Genomic DNA, 28,000 nt, shown 5'->3' with positions numbered 1-28,000 from the left:
AGGCTAGAGCAGCACCTCTGCAGGACAAAGAGACTGTAGGATGGATCTGTTAGAAGTAAGGTCTGTTTTTCAAAAAAGAAAAGTGAGACAGGTGGAAATTAAACTCAGAGGAAGTCTGCATGAAAAGCTTTCCTACTATTAGTCAACTTACTTCACTTCTAACAGAAAACAATGTGTTTGTGTGTTTTTTAGTCAACATGCAGTTAGTTGGTGCAGTCAGACCCTTTGTACATATATATGCTAAATCACTTATCTGCTGACCTGCTGGCAAGACAAACAGATCAAACCACTGGCTCAGGCTTAGCTGTCCCACTGCCTCTGCACCCACACTCCTGAAATTGAACCAGCCCACTGATATCTGAAGGAGGAGCTGAGTCTTTTATGTCAAATGTGTCTAGTTGAGGGAGGCTCCTTGGGAATTGTATTTTTTTTCTGCACACTATTTATTTGGTAATCAAAGAGTAATTTGAACGGCAAACTGTGCCAAAAGTTCAGGCAAAACAATCACAAAGGCCCAGTCTTAGTCTTAGCCTGTGTTTTAGTCTGCTTCTAGGAACAAATAGAAGCAACTTTTCAGCTGACCTTAGAGTTCTGTTTGGAGTTTGTTTATTTAAAAGATCAGAGAGCTACGAGGGAGTGAATCCATTCAGAGACTTAAAAACAAACAATTAAATAATCATTATAGCCTGGCTGCTACCAAAATAAAGCATATTACACAAGAATGGATGAAATAAATGCATGAATTACTTTCTTAAAGTGAGCAGATGACATAACGAACGTCATTTTTGCAAGTGCCCGAACCCTTTTACAACACAATTTATTTATTTCTCAAATGAGAAACTGTCATCAAGGATCACCTGCAGATTTTTTTCAAAGAGAGTTCTGAACTTTTTCAGAGGAAGAAGGTTACACGAGCAAAACGAGGGTCTGAAGGTTCAAATAATACAATTTTTTTGATCGTTTACATTCAAAAAAATGAATTGCCAACCATGATTTTATGTCATCACAGCAGTCTAGCAAAACTTTTAAATAGACTGTAAAACTCATGTCATCTGTTGGAAGGGTGGTTTTAGGAGTTTGATGGGCAGCAAACATTAAAATCCCCAAGAGTTAGAATGCTGTCAAATCTTTATATGATTCCAAAGAAAAGGGTGGAAATAAAATCCTTGTTTAACTTGAGGGGATGATAAACAAGCACAGGAGGAGACAGATCCACCATAAATAATTATAGTTCAGAGCTGCCATAAATATCAGCAGTGAGGTGTTGGCATATAAAAGGGTTCAAATAGATGCAAGACCTCTGCTGTGACCAGGTTCCTGCAGGAAGCTGCCTGTGACTGTTGCAGGTGGTGAGAGCTTTCAGTCAGCTGAAAGAATTAAAACCTTTTTGAGTTCCACCAGGTCTCAGCACAGAGACACATTTTAATTTGTTTTACTTTGTTTAAAAATGTATATCCAAAGAATTACTTATGTTATAATTGCCACTATTTAATAGCATAATTACAAACAGTAATTTAAGAAGTAAGAAATGTCTTCTACACTATTTTATAGATAAGAAATTCAACATTAAAAATATAAAAATATTATAACATATAACAATATAACAAAATCTTTTCCATACTTCAGATGTTTAACTTTGAGTCTTTACTGTTAATTTTTATCAAAGCCATTTTTGCTACTTTTGATAATAAACAACAAATAAACAAAAAAGCCTTCGGTGTGTTACAATATAAATTAAAAAAACATAGTGTGAGTGAAATATCTCCAACTTACGTTTTACATTCAGTGTGATGACATCACTCCACTCTGTCCAGGAGGAGCCTCTTGTGGCCCGACAGCTGTATCCTCCACCATCAGACTCACTAACACTGTTGATTGTGTATTCATTGGATGTTGGAGATGTGTTTAACTTGGCTGGACTCCATTCATACGTCCACTGAGCTCCTTCACCTCCCTGAATCTCACATCTGACAGTGACTGTCTCACCGCTGTATATCTCACCGCTGTATATCTCACCGCTGTATATCTCACCGCTGTATATCTGAGGCCAAGGTGGCTGAAGGGTCACAGTGGGCTTAGGAGGAGCTGTTCAAATAAACAGATATCATTAGCAGACTGATAATTTGACTTGAAAATCAACAATAAAATGTTTTGTTTTTATTAAATAAATTAAACCAGGCAATTTACTGATCTTTATATTTGATTGTTTACTTATTTCTACATATTTGCATTTATTTATACATTTATGAACATGTAACCTATGAGCTGTAAGTTAGCTGTTGTTTGCAAACAATGCTGTTAAACCTCCAATATATCCAAATAATCACACAAAATTAAAAACAAAACCTGTTGTGTTGTCGCAATACAAAGAATTTTGTTGTGTTTTTGGATGAAACATTGTAATTAAAATGTGTGAAACGTGTCCAACTTACATAATACTCTGAATGTGATGATGTCACTCCACTCTGTCCAGGAAAAGCTTCTTCTACCCCGGCAGCTGTATTCGTCATTGTCAGACTCAGCAGCGCTGCTGATTCTGTATTCACTGGATGCTGAACCTATGTTTACTTGGCCTCGTCTCCATTCATACGTCCACTGAGCTCCTTCACCTCCATGAATCTCACATCTGACAGTGACTGTCTCACCGCTGTATATCTGAGTCCAGGATGGCTGCAGGGTCACAGTGGGCTTAGTGGGAACTGTTCACATAAGAATGATCCAGTTAGAAGAGAAACATGAAAACTCTGCTCTTTATAACGTAAGAGTAGAGTGAATGCAAAGCAAATGATTCACAGACAGTTTGAAGTCTGAAAATCAAAACAAAGTCACAATAAAACAATTTATAGCTTTCACACTGTAACACAATATTTTAATATAAAATGTATTAGAATTTACTTTGTAAAGTTATATTTTATTTATACTCCAAAACTCACAGATTTTTCTGCTTTACATTTACTTTGAGGTTAAAATCAGCGTGAAGCTGGGAGCCAGTATGAAAAATGGGAGTGCTGGGATCCTATGTGATGTGTTTGAGCTCAAAGCCTGGCAGCTTAAATCTGTTTGGTCTGCAGTCATTCAGCTGATTGTTTGCTTAGACTGTTGCAGTAATCTAGGCAGGGGCACCGTAAGAGGAAGAAAAGTGATAAAAATTATTAACCTGTCACCACAAAATAATCTTTGCTTCACACTGTACTTTTAAATGTTTATGTTTCATAGCGTTAGTTTTGTTTTTTTCAACAAAGAAGAGGCTAGAGCAGCACCTCTGCAGGACAAAGAGACTGTAGGATGGGTCTGTTAGAAGTAAGGACTGTTTTTTTTTTTAAATAGAAAAGTGAGACAGGTGGAAATTAAACTCAGAGGAAGTCTGCATGAAAAGCTTTCCTACTATTAGTCAACTTACTTCACTTCTAACAGAAAACAATGTGTTTGTGTGTTTTTTAGTCAACATGCAGTTAGTTGGTGCAGTCAGACCCTTTGTACATATATATGCTAAATCACTTATCTGCTAACCTGCTGGCAAGACAAACAGATCAAACCTCTGGCTCAGGCTTAGCTGTCCCACTGCCTCTGCACCCACACTCCTGAAATTGAACCAGCCCACTGATATCTGAAGGAGGAGCTGAGTCTTTTATGTCAAATGTGTCCAGTTGAGGGAGGCTCCTTGGGAATTGTATTTTTTTTCTGCACACTATTTATTTGGTAATCAAAGAGTAATTTGAAGGGCAAACTGTGCCAAAAGTTCAGGCAAAACAATCACAAAGGCCCAGTCTTAGTCTTAGCCTGTGTTTTAGTCTGCTTCTAGGAACAAATAGAAGCAACTTTTCAGCTGACCTTAGAGTTCTGTTTGGAGTTTGTTTATTTAAAAGATCAGAGAGCTACGAGGGAGTGAATCCATTCAGAGACTTAAAAACAAACAATTAAATAATCATTATAGCCTGGCTGCTACCAAAATAAAGCATATTACACAAGAATGGATGAAATAAATGCATGAATTACTTTCTTAAAGTGAGCAGATGACATAACGAACGTCATTTTTGCAAATGCCCGAACCCTTTTACAACACAATTTATTTATTTCTCAAATGAGAAACTGTCATCAAGGATCACCTGCAGATTTTTTTCAAAGAGAGTTCTGAACTTTTTCAGAGGAACAAGGTTACACGAGCAAAACGAGGGTCTGAAGGTTCAAATAATACAATTTTTTTGATCGTTTACATTCAAAAAAATGAATTGCCAACCATGATTTTATGTCATCACAGCAGTCTAGCAAAACTTTTAAATAGACTGTAAAACTCATGTCATCTGTTGGAAGGGTGTTTTATAGGAGTTTGATGGGCAGCAAACATTAAAATCCCCAAGAGTTAGAATGCTGTCAAATCTTTATATGATTTCAAAGAAAAGGGTGGAAATAAAATCCTTGTTTAGCTTGAGGGGATGATAAACAAGCACAAGAGGAGACAGATCCACCATAAATAATTATAGTTCAGAGCTGCCATAAATATCAGCAGTGAGGTGTTGGCATATAAAAGGGTTCAAATAGATGCAAGACCTCTGCTGTGACCAGGTTCCTGCAGGAAGCTGCCTGTGACTGTTGCAGGTGGTGAGAGCTTTCAGTCAGCTGAAAGAATTAAAACCTTTTTGAGTTCCACCAGGTCTCAGCACAGAGACACATTTTAATTTGTTTTACTTTGTTTAAAAATGTATATCCAAAGAATTACTTATGTTATAATTGCCACTATTTAATAGCATAATTACAAACAGTAATTTAAGAAGTAAGAAATGTCTTCTACACTATTTTATAGATAAGAAATTCAACATTAAAAATATAAAAATATTATAACATATAACAATATAACAAAATCTTTTCCATACTTCAGATGTTTAACTTTGAGTCTTTACTGTTAATTTTTATCAAAGCCATTTTTGCTTCTTTTGATAATAAACAACAAATAAACAAAAAAGCCTTCGGTGTGTTACAATATAAATTAAAAAAACATAGTGTGAGTGAAATATCTCCAACTTACGTTTTACATTCAGTGTGATGACATCACTCCACTCTGTCCAGGAGGAGCCTCTTGTGGCCCGACAGCTGTATCCTCCACCATCAGACTCACTAACACTGTTGATTGTGTATTCATTGGATGTTGGAGATGTGTTTAACTTGGCTGGACTCCATTCATACGTCCACTGAGCTCCTTCACCTCCCTGAATCTCACATCTGACAGTGACTGTCTCACCGCTGTATATCACACCGCTGTATATCTGAGGCCAAGGTGGCTGAAGGGTCACAGTGGGCTTAGGAGGAGCTGTTCAAATAAACAGATATCATTAGCAGACTGATAATTTGACTTGAAAATCAACAATAAAATGTTTTGTTTTTATTAAATAAATTAAACCAGGCAATTTACTGATCTTTATATTTGATTGTTTACTTATTTCTACATATTTGCATTTATTTATACATTTATGAACATGTAACCTATGAGCTGTAAGTTAGCTGTTGTTTGCAAACAATGCTGTTAAACCTCCAATATATCCAAATAATCACACAAAATTAAAAACAAAACCTGTTGTGTTGTCGCAATACAAAGAATTTTGTTGTGTTTTTGGATGAAACATTGTAATTAAAATGTGTGAAACGTGTCCAACTTACATAATACTCTGAATGCGATGATGTCACTCCACTCTGTCCAGGAAAAGCTTCTTCTGCCCCGGCAGCTGTATCCTCCACTGTCAGACTCAGCAGCGCTGCTGATTCTGTATTCACTGGATGTTTCAGGTATGTTAACCTGGCCTCGTCTCCATTCATACGTCCACTGAGCTCCTTCACCTCCATGAATCTCACATCTGACAGTGACTGTCTCACCACTGTATATCTGAGTCCAGGATGGCTGCAGGGTCACAGTGGGCTTAGTGGGAACTGTTCACATAAGAATGATCCAGTTAGAAGAGAAACATGAAAACTCTGCTCTTTATAACGTAAGAGTAGAGTGAATGCAAAGCAAATGATTCACAGACAGTTTGAAGTCTGAAAATCAAAACAAAGTCACAATAAAACAATTTATAGCTTTCACACTGTAACACAATATTTTAATATAAAATGTATTAGAATTTACTTTGTAAAGTTATATTTTATTTATACTCCAAAACTCACAGATTTTTCTGCTTTACATTTACTTTGAGGTTAAAATCAGCGTGAAGCTGGGAGCCAGTATGAAAAATGGGAGTGCTGGGATCCTATGTGATGTGTTTGAGCTCAAAGCCTGGCAGCTTAAATCTGTTTGGTCTGCAGTCATTCAGCTGATTGTTTGCTTAGACTGTTGCAGTAATCTAGGCAGGGGCACCGTAAGAGGAAGAAAAGTGATAAAAATTATTAACCTGTCACCACAAAATAATCTTTGCTTCACACTGTACTTTTAAATGTTTATGTTTCATAGCGTTAGTTTTGTTTTTTTCAACAAAGAAGAGGCTAGAGCAGCACCTCTGCAGGACAAAGAGACTGTAGGATGGGTCTGTTAGAAGTAAGGTCTGTTTTTCAAAATAGAAAAGTGAGACAGGTGGAAATTAAACTCAGAGGAAGTCTGCATGAAAAGCTTTCCTACTATTAGTCAACTTACTTCACTTCTAACAGAAAACAATGTGTTTGTGTGTTTTTTAGTCAACATGCAGTTAGTTGGTGCAGTCAGACCCTTTGTACATATATATGCTAAATCACTTATCTGCTAACCTGCTGGCAAGACAAACAGATCAAACCTCTGGCTCAGGCTTAGCTGTCCCACTGCCTCTGCACCCACACTCCTGAAATTGAACCAGCCCACTGATATCTGAAGGAGGAGCTGAGTCTTTTATGTCAAATGTGTCCAGTTGAGGGAGGCCCCTTGGGAATTGTATTTTTTTTCTGCACACTATTTATTTGGTAATCAAAGAGTAATTTGAAGGGCAAACTGTGCCAAAAGTTCAGGCAAAACAATCACAAAGGCCCAGTCTTAGTCTTAGCCTGTCTTTTAGTCTGCTTCTAGGAACAAATAGAAGCAACTTTTCAGCTGACCTTAGAGTTCTGTTTGGAGTTTGTTTATTTAAAAGATCAGAGAGCTACGAGGGAGTGAATCCATTCAGAGACTTAAAAACAAACGATTAAATAATCATTATAGCCTGGCTGCTACCAAAATAAAGCATATTACACAAGAATGGATGAAATAAATGCATGAATTACTTTCTTAAAGTGAGCAGATGACATAACGAACGTCATTTTTGCAAATGCCCGAACCCTTTTACAACACAATTTATTTATTTCTCAAATGAGAAACTGTCATCAAAGATCACCTGCAGATTTTTTTCAAAGAGAGTTCTGAACTTTTTCAGAGGAAGAAGGTTACACGAGCAAAACGAGGGTCTGAAGGTTCAAATAATACAATCTTTTTGATCGTTTACATTCAAAAAAATGAATTGCCAACCATGATTTTATGTCATCACAGCAGTCTAGCAAAACTTTTAAATAGACTGTAAAACTCATGTCATCTGTGGTTTTAGGAGTTTGATGGGCAGCAAACATTAAAATCCCCAAGAGTTAGAATGCTGTCAAATCTTTATATGATTCCAAAGAAAAGGGTGGAAATAAAATCCTTGTTTAACTTGAGGGGATGATAAACAAGCACAAGAGGAGACAGATCCACCATAAATAATTATAGTTCAGAGCTGCCATAAATATCAGCAGTGAGGTGTTGGCATATAAAAGGGTTCAAATAGATGCAAGACCTCTGCTGTGACCAGGTTCCTGCAGGAAGCTGCCTGTGACTGTTGCAGGTGGTGAGAGCTTTCAGTCAGCTGAAAGAATTAAAACCTTTTTGAGTTCCACCAGGTCTCAGCACAGAGACACATTTTAATTTGTTTTACTTTGTTTAAAAATGTATATCCAAAGAATTACTTATGTTATAATTGCCACTATTTAATAGCATAATTACAAACAGTAATTTAAGAAGTAAGAAATGTCTTCTACACTATTTTATAGATAAGAAATTCAACATTAAAAATATAAAAATATTATAACATATAACAATATAACAAAATCTTTTCCATACTTCAGATGTTTAACTTTGAGTCTTTACTGTTAATTTTTATCAAAGCCATTTTTGCTACTTTTGATAATAAACAACAAATAAACAAAAAAGCCTTCGGTGTGTTACAATATAAATTAAAAAAACATAGTGTGAGTGAAATATCTCCAACTTACGTTTTACATTCAGTGTGATGACATCACTCCACTCTGTCCAGGAGGAGCCTCTTGTGGCCCGACAGCTGTATCCTCCACCATCAGACTCACTAACACTGCTGATTGTGTATTCATTGGATGTTGGAGGTGTGTTTAACTTGGCTGGACTCCATTCATACGTCCACTGAGCTCCTTCACCTCCCTGAATCTCACATCTGACAGTGACTGTCTCACCGCTGTATATCTCACCGCTGTATATCTGAGGCCAAGATGGCTGCAGCGTCACAGTGGGCTTAGGCAAAGCTGTTCAAACAAAAATATATCATTAGCACACTGATAATTGGACTTGAAAATCAAAAAGTTCTTTCTTTTAAATAAATAAATAAAATCAGGTAATTAACGGATCTTTATATTCAACAGTTTACTTATTTCGACATCTTTACATTTCCATATTTATACATTTATGAACATATAATCAATGAGTCATCAGTTAGCTGTTGTTTCCTAACAATGTTGTTAAACCTCCAGTGATGGATTCAAAGCTGGAGGCTGCTCTGCTCTCATAAACTGTTCATAAAATGTGAAATACAAAGTTTTTATGTGGCACCAAAGTCAAAACTGGCAAAGAAAAACTAAGAGTAAAGGTTCAGTAACCAGGAAAGGAGCACAAACTGTTTTTTAAATCACTCTAAAAAATGTAAGTGATCTGAAGACTGAACAAAGGTGAAACGATGTACTGAGCCTAATAATTAATAATTTGACAGATTTAGTGGTTTAAGTACTGGTGGTTAGTAAATATTGAGTTCCATTACAATTTGGAGAAGACCTTTTTCAACTCTCAACATTTTTTTAAACTCATCAGTTTCCTGAATAATGACTGAATCGCTTTTAGTTGTGACTAAATTCGTGTTTCTTCTCCTTCCTCTGCAGGTGTAGATGCCTCCATCAGAGACAGAGATTGCACTCTTAGAGCTAAAAGAGATGATCTCATTTTCAGATGAGGTTTTTCTGAACAGAGTAATTCACCTCACAGGTCAGTGTCACACTGCCCCCTGCTGGTGTGGTTGTGCTGTCTGCTGTCAGAGTGGCCTTGACTTTAAGTTCTGTAACTTAGACAAATATGAGGCTATAATTGTGGTCCTTTTAGTGGAAGAAGGAGAAACCCACCACATCTGCCACACAGATGTTCCAGCTGGTTTTATTTCCTACTGTAACTGAGACTCAAATACAAGGTGAAGAGCAGGTGAGCCTGGCTGAGTAATACGCCACCTGGTGGTTTGTTCTGAGTGTGACAGAAAGCCTGAGCCTGTGAGCCTGAGCTCAGGGTTAATGAACCCTCGATTACAGAAAACCTTCCACACTCATCTGTGGATCTGTCACAGCAGCAGTGCAGCAAAGGTCACAAGTAATAAAACAGACAACAAAGAGAGCAGGTGAGCTGAAACTTGACCACATGTCTGTATTTTAAGTGCTTCATGCAAAACTTTAAGACTTTCCAGCTGATAATATCTGTGCACACAGATGTTTCGACATATTTACAAACCTGATCACACACAGAGATAATAAAATGCACACGAGGGTTAATATATATACACATGACTTTGCTACAGTAAAATCTCCAAACTAAGCTACTATCATAGAAACACCAAATTAGAGAAAAAGTATTTTGTGTCCATTCTTCCAGTAGAGTCCACACACTTGTAAATATGTGTCTCTGTAACAATGAGTGGAGTGCAGAGGTGTGAACTCAAATGCAGGAAGCAAAATAACTTAAATAAAACTGAACTTTAATACCTAAATAGTCTAAAAATGGAAACATATAAAGAATCAAAACGTAAAACTAGAAATAAATAAACTGTCAATAGAAACAACTAAGAGATGAACACACGTGAGTGTTCACAGATGCTCTGACAAAGACTGACAAGACACAGCAGGACTATTTATATATGAAAGAAACCAAACCTTCAAATTAAAGAGGAAATATTTTTTTAAAAAGCTAAACAAAGATGAGGAAGAAGCACTCAGACTAAAATGATGAAAGACCATGACAGTGACAAATGAATAAATCTATATCAATGGCACTTTGTCCAGTTTGTTTTACTTGTTACTCTTCTGTATGTGAAGTCTTATTCATTCATGACTTTAACAACTTTCAGAGGTTTTTTCAAGAGGACACTGAGGCAGACAGCACACCATGACACTATAAATAACTGAGAGTAAAAATTCATAATAAGACTGATTAAAGTCTTCAGGCAGGACTTTAACTGACTGATCTGTGGTTGAGTCTGTTTTCAGATTTGAGTTACCTGCATTTACCCTAAACTCATCACGCTGTGCTGTAATAAATTAGATTGATCCTCCAGTTCATCAGCATCTTGTGAATCATAACTGTGATCTGTGAGGATGGACAGATAAATACTCATGAAAAGGAAATCAGTCAGTTTCAAGGCAACAAACTCTAGTAAATGTAAAGTTTGTGTATCGGCTGAGTGAAACATCTGCTCACATGGTTGCACTCTTGATATGATCTTTTAATATTTTAACCAATAAATGCAGTGGAGTGTGAGCTGTATCATATACAATATTTTGTCCCTCAGGTTATTCCTGAAATATAGTTTGTTTCAACTTTGTTATATGACGGGTCACATTTATTCATCTGCTTCTTCCTGGTCCGCTCATGTCAAAGTCCGCCAACTAGTGGTTAAATGGAGGAAGTGCCGAGTAATAATGGCTAGAGCTCCGTGTCTGTGATAGTTCTGCATCTGCTGCTCTTGAGATGGGATAAAGTGTAAGTTTGGGGAGATGATGGATTGTTTCTACATATTAGTGCTCTGTCCTTCTTGTGGGTCTGTGAAGTTTGTTACATTACTACTGTAAGCTAACTGTTAGTGCTTTGTTTTGCCTGTTAGCATAAAACATGTCAGTATGTGGTATTTGTATTTACGTCACTTGACAGGCTTTGTCCATTTATTGTTAATGTTATGATCTTGCATTGGTCATGTGACATTTGTGCATCTACACTGAGATTAAATGTACCTGCTCTGTTTTGTTGTTACAGTTTTACAGACTGAAAGTGGTACAAATGGTACATCAGTAAAAGCTCTGAAGAACGCCACAGTCTCCACATGGAGCGCTTACTGAAGCCATTTATGTTTAACTGCACAGGCTGAATAGAAGCATTGAGCCTGTGCAGAAGATAACATGTAAACACAGGGAGGATATTATTGAGCACATTATAGGAGATAACAGCTACATATATGAACAGGAAGAAAATAATCATTTCTTACCTTCAGCATTTCCACAGATGACAGTACTGAGCACTAAAATAATGAATAAAACCTCATCAGCCATTATACAACGATTAAAATCAAAACAAAAATAAATTAAGACTTTATTGAAGATGAACAGTAATAACCAGTAATCTGTTTGACAATAAAATAAAATAAACATAAAAATCCAAACTGTTGTAACACAGTGTGGGGAGGCTGTAGCTCAGGTGGCAGAGCAGGTCATCCACTAATCAGAAGGTCGGTGGTTCGATCCCAGGCTGCATCCTGGCTGCATGGCAAATATCCTTGGGCAAGATACTAACCCCGTGTTTGCCTACTGGTGGTGGTCAGAGGGCCCGGTGGCGCCAGTGTCCGGCAGCCTCGCCTCTGTCAGTGCGCCCCAGGGCAGCTGTGGCTACAATGTAGCTTGCCATCGCCAGTGTGTGAATGTGTGTGTGAATGGGTGAATGACTGAATGTAGTGTGAAGCGCTCTGGGGTCCTTACGGACTAGAAAAGCGCTATACAAATGCAGGCCATTTACCATTTTACCATTTAACTATAAGTGATGCAAAAAGCAGTGTATCAAACATTTAAACACTATAAGAATCACAAGTCTGCTTTGTTCCAGCTCTCAGGTAAACAGGTTAAAGCAGTGACTCACTGTAATTCTCACAGATCAGAAACATTTTCATTAATCGCTGCCGTTCAAACAATGCCAGACGTGTACTTACAGAAAAAGCCCATCATGCAGAGCAAAGAGTGCCCCATCGTCACATCCAGCCGGCTGCACTCTGATCCTCAGATAATCAAACAGTTTTAGTTTGCAGAAAAAGGAGAAGTTGTGTTTAATATAGATACAACAAGAGTTTTTCTACAGGCTCTTATTCTGATTGGTCTCTCTGTGCTTCCTGCCCTTTGACATGAAACTTAAACAGCTCGTGTAGCTTTGACCGCAGCAGTTGGTTGACATGTTTATATTTCCTGTCCACTGCAAACATAGAAGCTTGTTTCTTTTGTTGTGTTGTTTCCTTTCTCTATAATATACAAAGCTGTTCTGTTGCTTCATGTCAGGATATTTCTTTTGCCCGTTTGGGGGATTTTTTGGCTGCAATATCCACTAATATTTGTCTCCTGGCAGGTTTCTGCAGACTGGGAGTCACTGAGAGTGAATATAACCAAAACAGCTTTTCTACTTTGGTGCCTGTATTTTCACTAAAGCCTTTTAAAATCATTTTTCTCCTTTTAATTGTTTAACTGCTGAATTAAAATTAAATTCTTACTTTAGGCTGCATTAAAATATGTTTATTTTATTTGACTCTTAGCTGAAACATCATCATGCAGTCATATAGTGAAAAGGCTCCTTTGACCTCAGACCTGTGAAAGTTTTCACCTTGTGGTTAAATTCTGGTTTTAAGTTTGGTGGAGACCCAAACACAGGAAATGACTCAGTGTGTGGCTGAAGTGAGACTAAAGACCTTTATGTTTCACCAACTAAAGAACAATTAAATTCATAGATAGATTCAAAGTTATATTTATTATCTGTTGTCATTTCAAAGTAAAGCAGGAACTCATTTATTCTGCAGACTGTTCTTTGTCTTGCTTTGACATGTATGTGCAGATGCACACTGACCTCAGCCTCTGACTACATGTAAACACAATAAAATAAAACAAACTGATGATGTGAAACAATGATTGAAACACTGTAATAATGATGTTTGTGTTGAACACCACATGTTACCAACCAAGATCATGTGATTGTGTTCAGAGTCAGTTCAAAAAGCAGACCCATATCCAGAGCAGGACTCAGAGTACCAAACAAAGGTGACCTTTATTATGAAGCTGATAGTTTCAGGCCTCGATGGTAACAAATGAAGAAAACTGAGTTACAGATAACTGATCACATGAACACAGAGACTTACCTGTGGGTCATCACAAAGTCTTCCAGATCACAGAAGTTTCAACTTACACCCTCCAGTCAACATAAATAAATAACTGAGACTTAAACACTGTGTGATTCCACAAATGTTAATCTGTCCAAATGATTCAGTGATGTGTAGACTAATAGATCAGAAGATACTGTGGTGTATTACCTACAACATGACTGTAGACGGATGTTTTGTTTCTGTGTATCTAATGTTATAATAATTATTCCTGATAGACTTTTGCCCTTATTTTTACTCATGTTGCCATAGTAACTTTAAATCGTAAAAGTCTACTGAGAAAATGCACAAAGCAACAAACCACATGTTCCTTCATTGTGTTAAACAGTTCACTTATAACTGGAGCAAACTTCCACTTCCTCTTTACATTTACTGAAGTTTGCTAACAAGAGTAAGTAACCACACCAGACACCACATCCACACCAGAGTTTTTGAAGTGTTTTAGAGCGGTGGTTTGATGTGGATGATTGTTTGTCCTTGTATATTATGTGCATGTGATCACAGCCCTGGGCCTTGTCCTCAGCTTGTGACGGGTCCCTGGTCTCTGGGAGGGTCGGCTGCCCGTTGCCTCTGGTTCTCAGAAGCTCTCCTCATGGGGTCTCTGTCTTCCTTCTGCTCTCTTTCAGGTGCTGTTTGTTTTCTGTATCGCTACCTCTTTTTTCTCTTTCTCTCTCTTTCCTTCTCTTTCGTTCTTCTAATTTCTTCTTCCTAGTCTGGACCTCCCCACCTGTCAGCTCTGGCACTGTTACAGTAAAGATGTGTAATCTTTTTTTTTTCTTTTACTTTAATACCTGCAAATAGTTAATGTAGCAGTTAAAGCACAGTTTCTATAGTAAATGTTCTTCCTCATTTTAACTCTGCAGGCTGATGAAGGAAACAACAAAAGATCATTGAGGTTTGTTTCAGTGCAGAGATGGTGCAGATAAGACTGCAGCTCTGTGTGAACTTGCAGTTAAACAAATAACAATGTTTACACAATATTTTCCATCATTTTGAGAAGTGATCCTTCCTGTCACAGTCTGAGCTACAGGTCAGAGTTTAAACACTTTCTGCATATGTTCATGGTCTCAATCATTAAAGTTTCACATCTTACTGACATGTTAATAGTCTAAAGCAGCGGTCCCCAACCTTTTTTGCGCCACGGACCGGTTTATGCCCGACAATATTTTTATGGACCGGCCTTTAAGGTGTCGTGGATAAATACAACAAAATAAAACTAGTACCGGTACCGAAAAAAAGAAGATGTATTCATAACACACGTGAAAAGACCCAGGAAAACCGAGTAAATGATAAAAACGATAACAAAATAACGCTGAAAACCGATAAAAACCCTGAAAACTATACATTTCACACCTGAGCCTCAACTCTCGCGGCCCAGTACCAAACGACTCACGGACCGGTACCGGTCCGAGGCCCGGGGGTTGGGGACCGCTGGTCTAAAGTATTGTCCTCATCAGGGTATAAAGAGGACAATAAAGTGCAGTGTGCTTTAGGACCTTATGTTTGCTGGATACTGATGGCTTAAAATAAGAGATTGCTACACACAAAACTGTTGTTTCAAACCACAGGCTGCATTTCCTCTTTTCTATGTGGCCCAGTCGAATATGAGGCCATTCAGTGGATTAAAAATAAACCTGTGGCAGAACAGACAGCAACCACCAACAACCCTTCATGCACACTGTAGCTGCCGCCCTGTGTGTCGGCATTATTCTGTATTGTCATGTTTGCAGTTTGATGAATTTATAGATAGAGTTAGAAGAATATATATATTTTTCTTATTTTAAACATTTAAATATAACTGAAATAACAAGAGAAAAAAGAAAAAACAAAACGTAAAAATCATCAAGTTTTCATGTAAATATCTATGTCTACAGAATGTGTGTGCTCGAAAAGGAGTAGGATGAAGTTTACACTTTTAATAATAGTTTGCATTTATATAGCGCTTTTCAGGACCCCTCAAAGCGCTTTACAATTCCACTATTCATTCACTCTCACATTCACACACTGGTGGAGTCAGCTACAGTTGTAGCCACAGCTGCCCTGGGGCAGACTGACAGAAGCCAGGCTGCCATATTGCGCCATCGGCCCCTCTGGCCATCACCAGTAGGTGGTAGGTGAAGTGTCTTGCCCAAGGACACAACGACCGAGACTGTCTGAGCCGGGGCTCGAACCGGCAACCTTCCAGTTACAAGACGAACACCCAACTCTTGAGCCACGATCGCCCTTTTCCTGTTCCTAGCCTCTTATCTCAAATGTAATTGCTTACAGATCCATAGCTAGAATTCAACATTATTTGATCCATACATGTTTAACTATGTACAAGTCTAACACATGAACATACACAAATAAAACCATTTGCAGCATGTAAACCAAAACAACAACAAACGACATTTTTACATAAACTAAGCATCCTGTGTTTAACATCTGCTTAATCTCTGAGCTTATTTTATGTGACAAACACCTTAATAAACACTTTGGTTAAGCTTTGGTTACTCTGGCCTTGATCTATTAGAATGAGGACACAATGAGACAACTCAGTCACTGAGAGGAAGATTTCCTATATTCATGCAATTTATATTATTAGGCAATTGTGTGAATTTTTGTACTGATGTACTTGTCTTGATTTCATGTGTACAGGTGTTCCACACACTAACTCCTCTGACTGTAATGCTGTGATATTTTACATTTGTCCTTACTATTGGCTTGCTGAACATAAGGATTCCTCTCATGAGTATTTGGTCTTACATGGAACAAGTTCTGAATTTGTGGGGCAAAGATTTATTTGCTGATTTGTACATTGTTTGCACAGTTCTGAGGTCAACCAAATCTTTAAATTTGAGAATATTTAATTTGATAAAAAGTGGATTTAATGGTTCTCTTGAACTAGTTTTATTTCTTATGCTTATTGCTCTTTTTTGCAGAATCTATATTGGATGGGTGTGTGTTTTATACGTCTTTCCCCACACTTCCACACAGTATGTCATGTACAGCAGTATAATAGAACAATAGATAATATAATGATGTTTGATTGATGAGATCCTTAACCTTGTAGAGAATTGCCAGAGAATTTGATATTTTGCCTTTGATATAAGTAGTTTATAGTTTGTGATGTATTATCACACCGATGAATTTTATTTCAGATACTTTGTCTAATTCAATGTTATTTATTGTCAGTTTACTATTGGTAGAATATGTGCGATTCCCAAATATTATGAATTTTGTTTTCTCAGGTTCAATGTTAATTTATTAAGGTCAAACCAGGTCTTCAGATTATTTAATTCACTTTCTAGTTCATTCAGACGTTGCTCCAAGTTACTTCCACAGCACAGTAAGTTTGTATCATCTGCAAATAATATTACTTTAAAAGAGTTTGAAATTGCACATATCTCATTAATGTACAATATGAAAAGCAGCGGCCCCAAAACTGATCCTTGGGGAACCCCTCACACAATTTTGGCATTTATGGCATTTATTTATTTATTTATTTTTACAGTTTTTAAGGTAACTGTTAACCCATGATAATGCCACCCCTCTGATTCCATATGTACATAGTTTGTTAAGTAAAAGGTTGTGATCAACTGTATCAAATACTTTCTTTAAATCTAAAAAAAACTCTGACAGCATATTCTTTGTTTTCAAAACAGTGTTTACTGTACCTATGAACTCCATTAAGGCAAGCGTTGTGGTCCTTTAGGGTCTAAATCAATATTGCTCTTCATATAGTACATTGTTTTTTGTGATAAAGTCATAAAATCTATTGTAAAATATTCTTTCCAGTATCTTAGAGAACTGCAGTAGTAGAGAGATGGGCCGATAGTTTGTGAGAAGATGTTTATCTCCAGCTTTATATATTGGAACTACTTTTGCAATTTTCATCATATCAGGAAATAAACCACTTTGTAATGACAGATTACAAATGTAGGTAAATAGTTTCACAATACATCCAATAATATCTTTAATTAAGTCCATATCAATGCCATCACAGTCAGTTCATTTCTTAGAGTTAAAGGATGTAACTGCATCAATAGTTTCCTCTTCATCTACTCCCCTCATAAACATTGAGTTTGCTACATTAATAGTTTTAATTTTAGGAGGGTTTCCAGTTTTTACAATTTCTTTTGCCAAGCCAGGACCAACATTAAGAAAAAGGTTATTAAAACAATTTGCATTTTTTTATGTCACTGGTGTCTTTGTCACAAAATTAATATAAATTTAATCCTGTCAGACAGGACAGGATTGGAAGGTTGATGGTTCGCTCCAGTCTGCGTGCCAAATATCCTTGTGGAAGATACTAACCCCAAGCTGCTCTCTGATCCATCTGCTGAAGTGTGAATATGTGACAGAAAGCAAGTAAATAGAAAAAAGTGCTTGGGTAAATTGGGCAAGTTGTGTAACGCGCTTTGAGTGCTCAGAATAAAAAAGTGCAGTATAAGAACCAAACCATTTATCAGACATTCCTCAGAGGTTCCTCACACCTCGATGCTCTTCCTGATTGTGTTGTTTTGTCTTTCTCCAGGTCTTTCCCTGCAGGATGGTGGCCCTCTCTTTATGCCCACTTTCTGCATCACTTATTCTCTGGTGTAGTAGAGAAACATATAATCAGTAGTCAGGGAGTGAATGTTAGTTACAGATGATCTTACACACCACCTCAACATAGTATAGTATAGTTTGTATAGGCGTATAGGTTAGCTTGTAAGCCTCTGTATACACACACAAACAACAACAAAGTAAAGAATCAACAGCATAATGTAGTGTTTGGGATTTCTGAGGTTCAGCAGTGCTGGGAATAGTGGGAGTGTTACTGGGAGGTGCTTGGGTAACAAAAGGCCATGCACAGGTGTAGTTGGCCTCTTTGTCTTAGTTTTGTTGTGTTAATGAAGCTAAGTTTTTCCTCACAAATCAGCTCTGAGCCTGAAGGACTGAAAAGAAACAATTCAAACTTTCACAGCTGCAGAAAAAGATTCAGTGACTTTGTGATTATTTCCTTATTTTCCAACAAAGACCCGAAGTTCAAACTTTTGGCTTCAGACATTTTCACATATCTCAATTCTGTTAAGGAGAGATGCTGACACCATGTGGACAAATGCTATTATTGCTGGTTTGTGGGTTACAAATGTTTTTAGCATGGCAAACCATATAAGTAATAGTAATACTGTTTCAGTGTTGAAATATCTGTGTGTCCGTTGTTCCAATAAGTGTTTTTATTCATCATTTCTATGAGGAAAAGAAGAAGGGAAAATGTTTCGACATTAAAGTGGCAAATTTGTGAGAAAAAAGTGGCCCTTTAGTGCCGAACTGCCATCGCCTGCAGTACAGTAACTGATACCCAATGTCTCATTTACAACAGAGACCCGTTTCAGACAAACATATTTAAATTACAACATCAGCATGTTTGTGATATCAGTGTTGTGACCTGTAGATTGTATAATTCAGAAGTGATATGCTCACTCATACAAACAATCACAGACTTTTTTCATGTTTTTAATCCTGTAAGGAGACAAAAGTGATCCAGAAGAAATGTTTTAAGCGCACTGACATCTGCTGCATCAGCAGTAAGATTATTTCTAAATTGGTGAACCCAAAATCTTCAAGATTTAAGACGAGGATTGTTTCGAAGGCTTAACTGGTGCAAAAGGTCAAAACTCAAGATAAGATTGGGAGATTTGTTAACATATATTTGATTATTTTCTTTTTTTAACCTTTTCCTCTATAACATTATTTTTGCTTTTATTTAGGCCAGAAACAAAAGTAGGCTAAATAATTAAATTTGAAAGAGAGATTATTTTGAAGTAAGAAAGTTAAAAAAAAAATCACAAACAAAAAATCACACTTTTAACACTTATTTAAAAAAAAGTAAGATTGATTTTAAAAAAAATTGCTATGGTTACTGCAGGATGCTGCCTTTAAGTTTGCTTAGAGGCGTGAAAAACAAAACAAACACCAAAGAACAAAAATGTCAGCTCTTTCAAACAACAAGGATTTTATTTCTCACAGTTTTACTGACAACAAACTGTATTTATATAATTTATTAGACAAAAGAATTTAAACAAAAACAAAGTCAAGCAGTAAATAAATGTTGTTATGAATAAAAAAAAAAGCCACATTCTTCTTTTTCCAAATATCAGATAAAACAGTAAAGAGTGGAGTGTGTTGTAACACATATTCAAAGTGTTGCAGTCATGTTTCTAATCCAGCTCATTACCAAAACTGTCTTTTAATCATTTTACAGAGAGCAGCGGAAAAACAGAACAACACAACCAAAGATTTTACAAAAACATCAGATGATGTCAGGAAACAGACCAGTTTACTGTTGTTTAGTATAATAGTATAATACTGTATAGGGAAAATTATGAATGGATAGTTGTTATTAGGGCTGTCACAAATGATTATTTTTATAGTCGACTAGTCACCGATTATTTTTTTGATTAGTCGACTAATCAGATCATCATCCACTGGACGTAAAACGTACAGCTTATTGCACCAGCAGCATCTGCTTTCATATAACTATCACTAGCTTACAGCTTGAAGTGTTTAAGGTATGTGCTCACTATAAAAAGGACCAGATGATAGTTCATTAAACTTTTCATTAAATTTGCAGATTGTGTCGGTGGATTTTAATAAACTCGGCCTTCTGCTCTTTGCTCCCTAAAATGTAACACTACACAGGAGTAAATTCTCGATCATGTCACACTTCTGTTTAATCAGTTTTCTGTTTGACGTTTATTTCGCCGTGTGAAAACTATAACTTTAATCTCCGCTAAACTGATCTACTCAGGAAAAAGTAAAACACTGAAAAAAGCCAAATAAAAACATTTTTAAGTTATCTAAGTTATCTAAACCGGCGAACCGTGGGCAATATGCCAGGTGACACAGCCTGACGGGACACGTCCACAGACAGGGGAGCAGCAAGAGTGAACTCGCGAACGAGTTCTTTCCCTGCATTCTGTGTCTCCCTGCATCGCCATTTAAGGTTTCAGGTTTGTTTGTGTTAGTATTTTCCAGTTTAGGTTTGCTTAGTTTCCATCCTTGCCTTCGCGGTTTCTCTTTATTTCACCACTTTATGAATAAAACTGACTTGCATCTCAGCTGCCTGCATCTTAGGTCCTAACTCTCAATGTCCAGTCATCTGCCACGGCAGACGTGACAACAATGAATTCAAAAGCAACTGATGTTTGTTTAAAATAATAATAAAAAGTATTTTACCAACCTGGTGAAGCAGGAATCTGTGAAAGAGACAAATGTTATTACACATGTTTGTCATGTATAAATTGTTCCAGTGTAATTTTGTGTCATGAGATCAGAATACATGTATATGTGTGAATAATTAAAGTGTGTGTAGTAAATAAACTCTCTAATACAGCATGAAAAGAAGAGGCTCTTACACTTGGACTGTCTGCAGCGATACAACAAGAGCAGGAGAATAATAATGAGAGAGACTCCACAAACCAGTCCAACCATCAACCACACAGGAGATGAAGAGCTGTCAGCTCCTGACACAGTTACTGTAACAACAAACAATAACAAGACATCTGAGAGCACAAACCTCTGCCAAGGCAGCTCACAGGGAACAGTATCGTAGTATCTATGTATTCCATTGTTTTATTTGTACAATGAGAAGTTTGTAGAGAATAAAATACAATCACTTATTTGGTGGTTGTATGTTATATCTGATATTACAAAACATAGTTTAATGACAGTTATTACAAAATAGACCCGGGTGGCTTCAAACATTAAAAGAGATAATATGATGTTATTTCTAAGCCATGAAACTCATTTACAGAAACACATCAAATGTTTTGATCCTGCTCACCTTTAACTGGCATCCAGCTCTGTGCTGACTCTCTTCCTGAGTACTGACACTTGTAGAAACCTTCATCAGACTTTGACACTGCAGAGATCTTCAGCTCCCCTCGGGGATCATTTTGAATAAGTTTGTCATTGTGATAGAAAAACACATTGGAAAGTATTTTTTGTGTTTTCAAACTGCAGCTCAGACTAACAGAAGCTCCCTCAGTCACAGGATGAACAGGACTCACCAGGATAGAAACATTACCATCATCTGTGACACAATCACACACAATTGTTTCAGTCACATCAGCTGGTGCACACTTTTAGAAAAAGGTGACATATAAATTTGAATTTCTAAAAACTAAACAAAAGTTTGATCTGTAAAGAAAAAAAAACATTTAAAGCATTTCAAATTCCAACTTTGAGTCGTGTCTTATGATCTACACAGAGACCTGACTTCAGAGAGATTTTCTGACCCACTGGTTCAGCTAAATGGCCTTTCAAGTGTTTGTATGGACAAAAACTATAAATCAGGTAAAATGAGGAGTGATGGCCTCATCATTGATAATGATGTAAAAGTTTTACGGTTAAGGATACTGTATTTACTCTTGATCTTGAGCTTTTATGTTTAAGTTTAAAACCTTTTCACCAACTGGGAGAATTCAGTAATATTTTTATGTGTGTTGTAAAAATCCCACATAGCGGACTGGAAATATAGTTTCCAGTCCACTCATGATGAAGGGAGTTTGGATGCTCCCTTCATCTTCCTTGCAGGAGTTAAATAATTATCAACACAATTATTGAATGGTTATGAGTGAAATTGTAAATGAGTTCTCTAGCATATCGAGACTCTTCACACCGTTACATATTCCATATGTACCGGGTACCCCCCTTGGTCGTGGTGCATGGATGCTTCTTTAAGACACTGCGGCTTGCCCGGCCACGCCCCACAACTCACGTATAAAACGGCTGTGCAGATGTGACATCGGTGATTGTTTGATCTCCGACTTGTGTGAGTGACTTTTCTTCGAGTGTTCGAGTGCTGTGTCTGTGTGCATCCGTCCATCAGGAGCCTGTTTCGACAGCCTCCCATGGCCCCGCCTCTGTGAGGACTAGGCCGGTGGAGGTTGACTATCAGGAGGTGGATGTTGAAGAAGCTTCCATCCTCTCCTCCAGTGTCGCCCACCTGTCCCTGGGCTGCTCTTGCAGGACCCCAGGCACAGTGTCGGGCAAGATGGGTCCCTTTAGCTCTTGATTGCAGCATGCTTAACAGGGGCGTGAGGGTAACTGATGCTCCGCTGGCGGCCATTTTGTCGCTCCCTTTTTGGCTGCAGGCAGGCTGGGGACACGGAAAGCCCTCCCCCATCCTGTGCTCCTCAGGCTAAAATGGGGATGATGGCTGCAGCATTCCCTCCCATGGCCCTGCCTCTGTGAGGACTGGGCCAGTGGAGGCTAATTATCGTGAGGTAGATGTTGAAGAAGCTTCCATCCCCTCTGGCTGCCACTGGAGTGGGGCCCAGACAGGTGGACCCATGGTCTGGATCGCCTGATTTCTGGGCCCCTCCCGCAGCGTTCCCACCCATGGCCCCGCTTCTGTGAGGCCTGCGCCGGTGGAGAATGATTGTCGGGAAGTTGATGTTTATGACGCTTGGCTGCAGTCAGACGACCAGGGTTGCCCGATGGGACTGCCTGTTTACCTTGCAGCCACCTCGGTGTGCTGAGGGGCCTATGCAGGCGTGTGGGGACGGTCGTGTTCAGGTGAGGTGGTAAGGACTCGGAGCCTAGGCTCATCTGTCCTCCAGCCACCATCCTCCCTCCTGACATCCTTGAGTTGGCCTAGTGGCCAGCACTGGTGCAGGCTGTGTTCCCCTAGCATATTGCCTGTGCTTCGCCGTTTTATAAGCCAGTCAGGCCTCGCTGCGTCTGATGCCTCGGTCAGCAGTTGACAGTTCTCCAGCCTTCAAGGCTGGCTCTCTTTCTGGCAGATTGCTCACATGTTGTGGGTTTACGTGGCCGGCAGGGCCTGCTCAGTGAACTGACACCCCCTGCGAGTCACTTCCCTGGCTGCACTGCAGCTCCAGGCTGTGTTCCCCTGGCGTGTTGCCCGCGTTTCACCGGCTTACGCGCCAGTCAGACCTCGCTGCGGCGAGAGAGCATTATCCAGCCTATTTTAGCCAGGATCTCTCTGGCTAAAATAGGCAGCTGGCATCTCAGCTGTTGCAGCTCCAGGCTGTGTTCCCCTGGCATATTGCCCGTGGTTCGCCAGCTTACATTCCAGTCGTACCTCGCTGTGTCTGATTCCTCATCCAGCGAAAGAGTGTTCTCCAGTGTTCTCTGGCTGGCGATCCTTTGGAGAGCGTGCACACGAGCTTGTCCTAACTCACTGCCCATGCTTTCTGGCATGCTAACCACATCCGCGGGTTTACACACTTGTCAGACCTCGCATTGTCTGACACTTCGGCCAGTGAGTGCGAGCTCTCCAGCCTGTCTGGTGTGTTTCCTTTGTGTCCCGGCCAGAACAGGCCCGCTCGTCGCCTTGCTCAACCCTCCACTTCAGCAGGCTAGGCTGCCAGCCCCACTCCCTGTCTGTCAACAGCAGGGGGCGGCTTCGGCTCTGTGCATGGACAGGTCTCATCCCTAGCGTGACCTGCTACTGTAGGCTGTGCTCCCCTGGCGTGTTGCCCACTTCATCAGTAGTCGGACCTTGCTGTGGTGAGTGAGAGTTCACCAGCCTGTAGCGCTGACTCTCTGTCTGGCATTGCCTGCATGTGATAGACTAATGCGACCTACTTGGCAGCTAGGTGTGCTGTGCTACCTGGTGGTCTGCTTCGCGGTTCCCGGGCTAACCTTGAGCGGCCGATTACTTGCAGTCCTGCGTCCTGCACGACTGGTTCTGGCCTGATATTTTATAACTACAATAAACTGTTTTACACTACTTTTGATACTAAACTATAAAGACACTCATGGTAGAGTAATCAGGAACGACATGCCACGTCTCCCTGTCTGATCTTTTTTTCCTGGTTGCAGGACACTTATAGCTGTCTACAGGTGCTGCCACTCAGTACCTGTAACACATGATTAACCATTAGCAAAATCACATATAGATATAATTAGCACTCTGTGTTACGCTAACCATAAGGAGGTGGATGTTACAGTATGTCCTTTATGTCACTCTTAAGCCAGAGGATTTGAACCTTGTTGAAAAAATAAACATTTAAATACATTTACAACATGTAACAACCAGGAAGAAAACCAAATTGTTCCTACAGAATCTGATGCTCAAATAACAGATGGACCTTCCTCTCCAGTAATCTGGCATAGATCTTCCAGGACAGGCTGCGAGCTGTGATCCTCTAAAGTTGGAATACACTCTCCAGTCTCCCTGCCTGAAGAGAAGAACCCTCACCCCAGTCTGCCAATCCAAAGGCGCTGTCCCCAACTCCCACACAATATTGCAAGAGTGTGTCAGCCATGAATCCATGAGTCCCATCCACACTATATACAGTGGGGGTACTTAAAGGCTTAAAACCTTCATTTTTGATAAAGCTTATAGTTAAGGCTGGATCACGTGACCCAGAATCCTCCTTTAGTGTAGGCTACTGCAGGGTTCCCATGATGCACTGGGTGTTTCTTGTCCACTCACCTTTTTCACTCATTATGCTGTTTTCTTTCTCCTCTCTCTCCTCCCACCCAACTGGTCACAGTACATGGCAGCCCCCTCCCTGAACAATTCAATTGATAGTCCCCATCAGGCCCGCACACCTCACCTTTCTCAACCTGTGGTGCAACAACTACTCCACTACCTGCCTCATCATCAGAAATTTGATGACGCTGCTCTAGAGTTATTATAGCTGTTTCAAGCAGCCGCACAGCCCGCTCTTCTTCAGTCTCTACCTGCTGGGGAGACTGTTTCATGGGCGGTGACTGCACTCCGCCACAAGCTCCCTCCTCATTAACAAAAGTGGAGCTTTGCTTTATTCTTTCACTCTTCGGGGCTGGAGTGGGTCGTTTGGGCTCTTTAGATATATCACAATCTACATAACCTCCTGTCACTTCTAAAACTTGGCCATTTTCACCAGAGAGACAGCCCTGCTCCACCCTCAGCACAGGGTAAAGGGGGGCGGGGGCCTGATAGGGAGGGGGAAAACCAGTGAGCGATGACTTCACCGGAGAAGCCGGCAGCATCAGCTTCTCAGGCTCCTCCCTTCTCTCCCTCATCCAGTGCTCCACCCCCTGGCATGTCACAGCCCACCTCGTTACGCGGGCTTTCTCCTCCTGCACCTCCTGCAACTGTTTTTTAATCCTCCGCCTTGTCCACAAAGAGGCCTCCTCTAACTGTGTATTAACCTCCTGCTCTTCCTCCTGGAGCTTCTGTGCTATTCCCAGAAGCAATTTTGCCAACGAACCTCTTGTTTCTCCTCTCACTCCTTCCTTATCACACAACTTTTTGACTTTCGCTGCCACAGCTGCAGCCTTTGATTTTTTCTCACCCGCGCTGCCAGGTCGCATGACCCTCAGCGCCCGCAACAACTCCTTCACCTGCTCATCAACAGTTTTCCACTCACCCTGCATCACTCCTTTTTCTATGTCAGATTTAAGACCCGACATATTCACACCACCACACACTTCTCACCCTTTCTCTCCTTTTTTTTTACTTTTAATACTTTTTAAAATGTTTACACCACGGAGTAATACACCCAATTATGCCCGTCTATCTCTATGTGGCTCCAAATTCCCTCTTTATTCTAATTTCACACTCGTCAGGGGACAGGCACACAACAATTTTAACCACTGAAACGAGGAATTTTAACCTTTTTATTTCTTAACTAATCTAGACTCAACCTTTGTTCGCAAAATGTGTCTTGTTCTAGTCCGGAATAAATGTGAACCCGCGATTACGCTGCGGTCCCAGTGTTATTCCGTAGCTTTGCGGGGGCCCTCACCTCCCCAAGTCACCACCTCGGCACCCGGACGCCGCCGGTCCTGGCCGCGCGTCCACGAACAGGAGGGTCGCCACTCCTAGGGCAAAATTATTTCCACAGGTACACTAGGCATCAACCTTTGATCCTAAAATGTGTCTTTGCTCTAATGTCCTCCTAATCAAACACATCAACCGTCACTGTCACTGTGTTCACGCTTCACACTTCACACATAAAACACACTCAGAGCGCGCCTCACTCACACTCAAAACAACACCTAGAGCGCGCTTTACACACAAGACAGCACCCAGAGCGCGCTTCGCAGCTTCGCACACACTCTCACTCAGAGCGCGCCTTCACACACACACACAACACTTTTCCTCAGCGGGAATTTTACACAGAAACCTCTGAGCTCAACTATTAGATTTTCTTAAAGCACACTGCACCATAGACCAAAATACCCCTTTCTCTGCGCTTATGACCGCCACAACGGGGCAAAGTCGCATCATAAAAGTGATGCTTGCATCCCCGAAGTTATACCAGACATCATAAACCAGGTTTTGCTCTATGTACTTCTTGGCAAGTAAAATTTTACTTTGTTTTATGACCGCAGCCCTTAAAAAAAAAACTCGACTGACGCCACAAACCACCGTCAAACCTCTGTTCAATGTACTAAAACTAGCACCCACCACTACTGCACTTCACAGCCGCATATCACCGGAACACGGCCGTATCATAAACCAAACCTACGGACGTGTTTCGCTCTCGCGTTGCCAGCGTTCAACCGCACCGTGAAGCCAGCATCTGCTTTTCCTTAAATCAACTTCTATTTCATAGCCGGCAAGAGCCAGGACGTAACCGACACCATAAACAAACTTCAAACCTCGACTTCAATGTACTGAACTAATGGCCGCGTCTTCAGAAGAAATTCTAATGTATTATTGCTACAGAAGCCAGTCTTAGACAAAATTAAATGTGGAAGGTAAAGTGGCTGCAACTAGCTCAACGTAGTATCTTATTAGTTTCTCGGTAGAAGCAGTTTACTGCAACTAGCTCAACGTAGTGTCTTATTAGTTTCTCGGTAGAAGCAGTTTATTTAACACACTGGAATTCAGCCTCAACTTATGTTGTTAGTATCTTGCGCCAAAAACCAGACACCGACAAATTTACTGTGAAAATACATGTGACTCAGCGAACAGATTAATTTGGAAAGCCCAATATGCACATTTGGTATACAACAGGCTGTGCTTACCTTTTTGTTGTTAGACCGGTCTTCCGTTCGCCTCGCCCCACGATCTCACCAAAGGCCCAATTTGCACTTCCTCAGCACACCAAAGATCCGGGTCACGGCACCAAGTTGTTGAAATCTCCCAATTCTTTGAATCTTTGGGCTGAAGGAAGGACAATACTCGGTGTATAAATGCTCAATCAACAATCATTTATTTCCATACAATTCAACAGTCAGAGCATTACAACGTCCGGACGGGAGAGATGCTTGCAGAGGTTCGACAGCATGTCTCAAAATGGTAGCAACTTTCACAGACTTTTATAGCTAGTCACAGCCCCCCTCTTTGTCATAAAAGCTGCATCTTCACATGTTTTTCTAATTCTTAGCGAGCCTGGCTCCTGACCTTGCCTCCCTGTCTTTCTGTGTGAAGCAGGAAGGGGGGTAAGGAATGTGGTTTTATCTCTTCTGCCCAGACACCTAGTCTCCCTCTTACAGCCTTCTTCACATGATTCAGCAATAAAACATCTCAAGAAAACAGTGTCAGACATTCACAGCTGATCAAGGATACAGAGTAATGCACACTTTGTCTAATGAACTACAAATGATTATGTTTCTTTTATTCAAGAGTATAATAGAGACTAAACTAC

General features: G+C 39.7%; 1 protein-coding gene and 1 pseudogene across 1 annotated transcript; both read right to left on the bottom strand.

Annotated features, from left to right (window-relative positions):
• Positions 1-28,000, bottom strand: part of LOC146674917 (obscurin-like) — a 170,103-nt pseudogene that overhangs the window by 130,458 nt on the left and 11,645 nt on the right.
• Positions 4-12,246, bottom strand: LOC146674918 (Fc receptor-like protein 5). Its single transcript, XM_085385353.1, has 8 exons — positions 12,210-12,246; positions 11,496-11,528; positions 8,230-8,511; positions 5,653-5,919; positions 5,024-5,305; positions 2,433-2,699; positions 1,774-2,085; positions 4-62 (listed from the first exon to the last, which is right to left on the bottom strand). Exons 1-8 carry the CDS (start codon positions 12,244-12,246, stop codon positions 4-6), a joined length of 1,539 nt encoding a protein of 512 aa, XP_085241479.1.

This window comes from Rhamphochromis longiceps, linkage group LG3, assembly GCF_057381845.1.
Source record: "Rhamphochromis longiceps isolate RC_006_pf linkage group LG3, R_longiceps_female_GT1.1, whole genome shotgun sequence".
In the NCBI taxonomy this organism is placed as follows: Eukaryota; Metazoa; Chordata; class Actinopteri; order Cichliformes; family Cichlidae; genus Rhamphochromis; species Rhamphochromis longiceps.
This window is presented reverse-complemented; position numbering and strand designations above follow the sequence as displayed.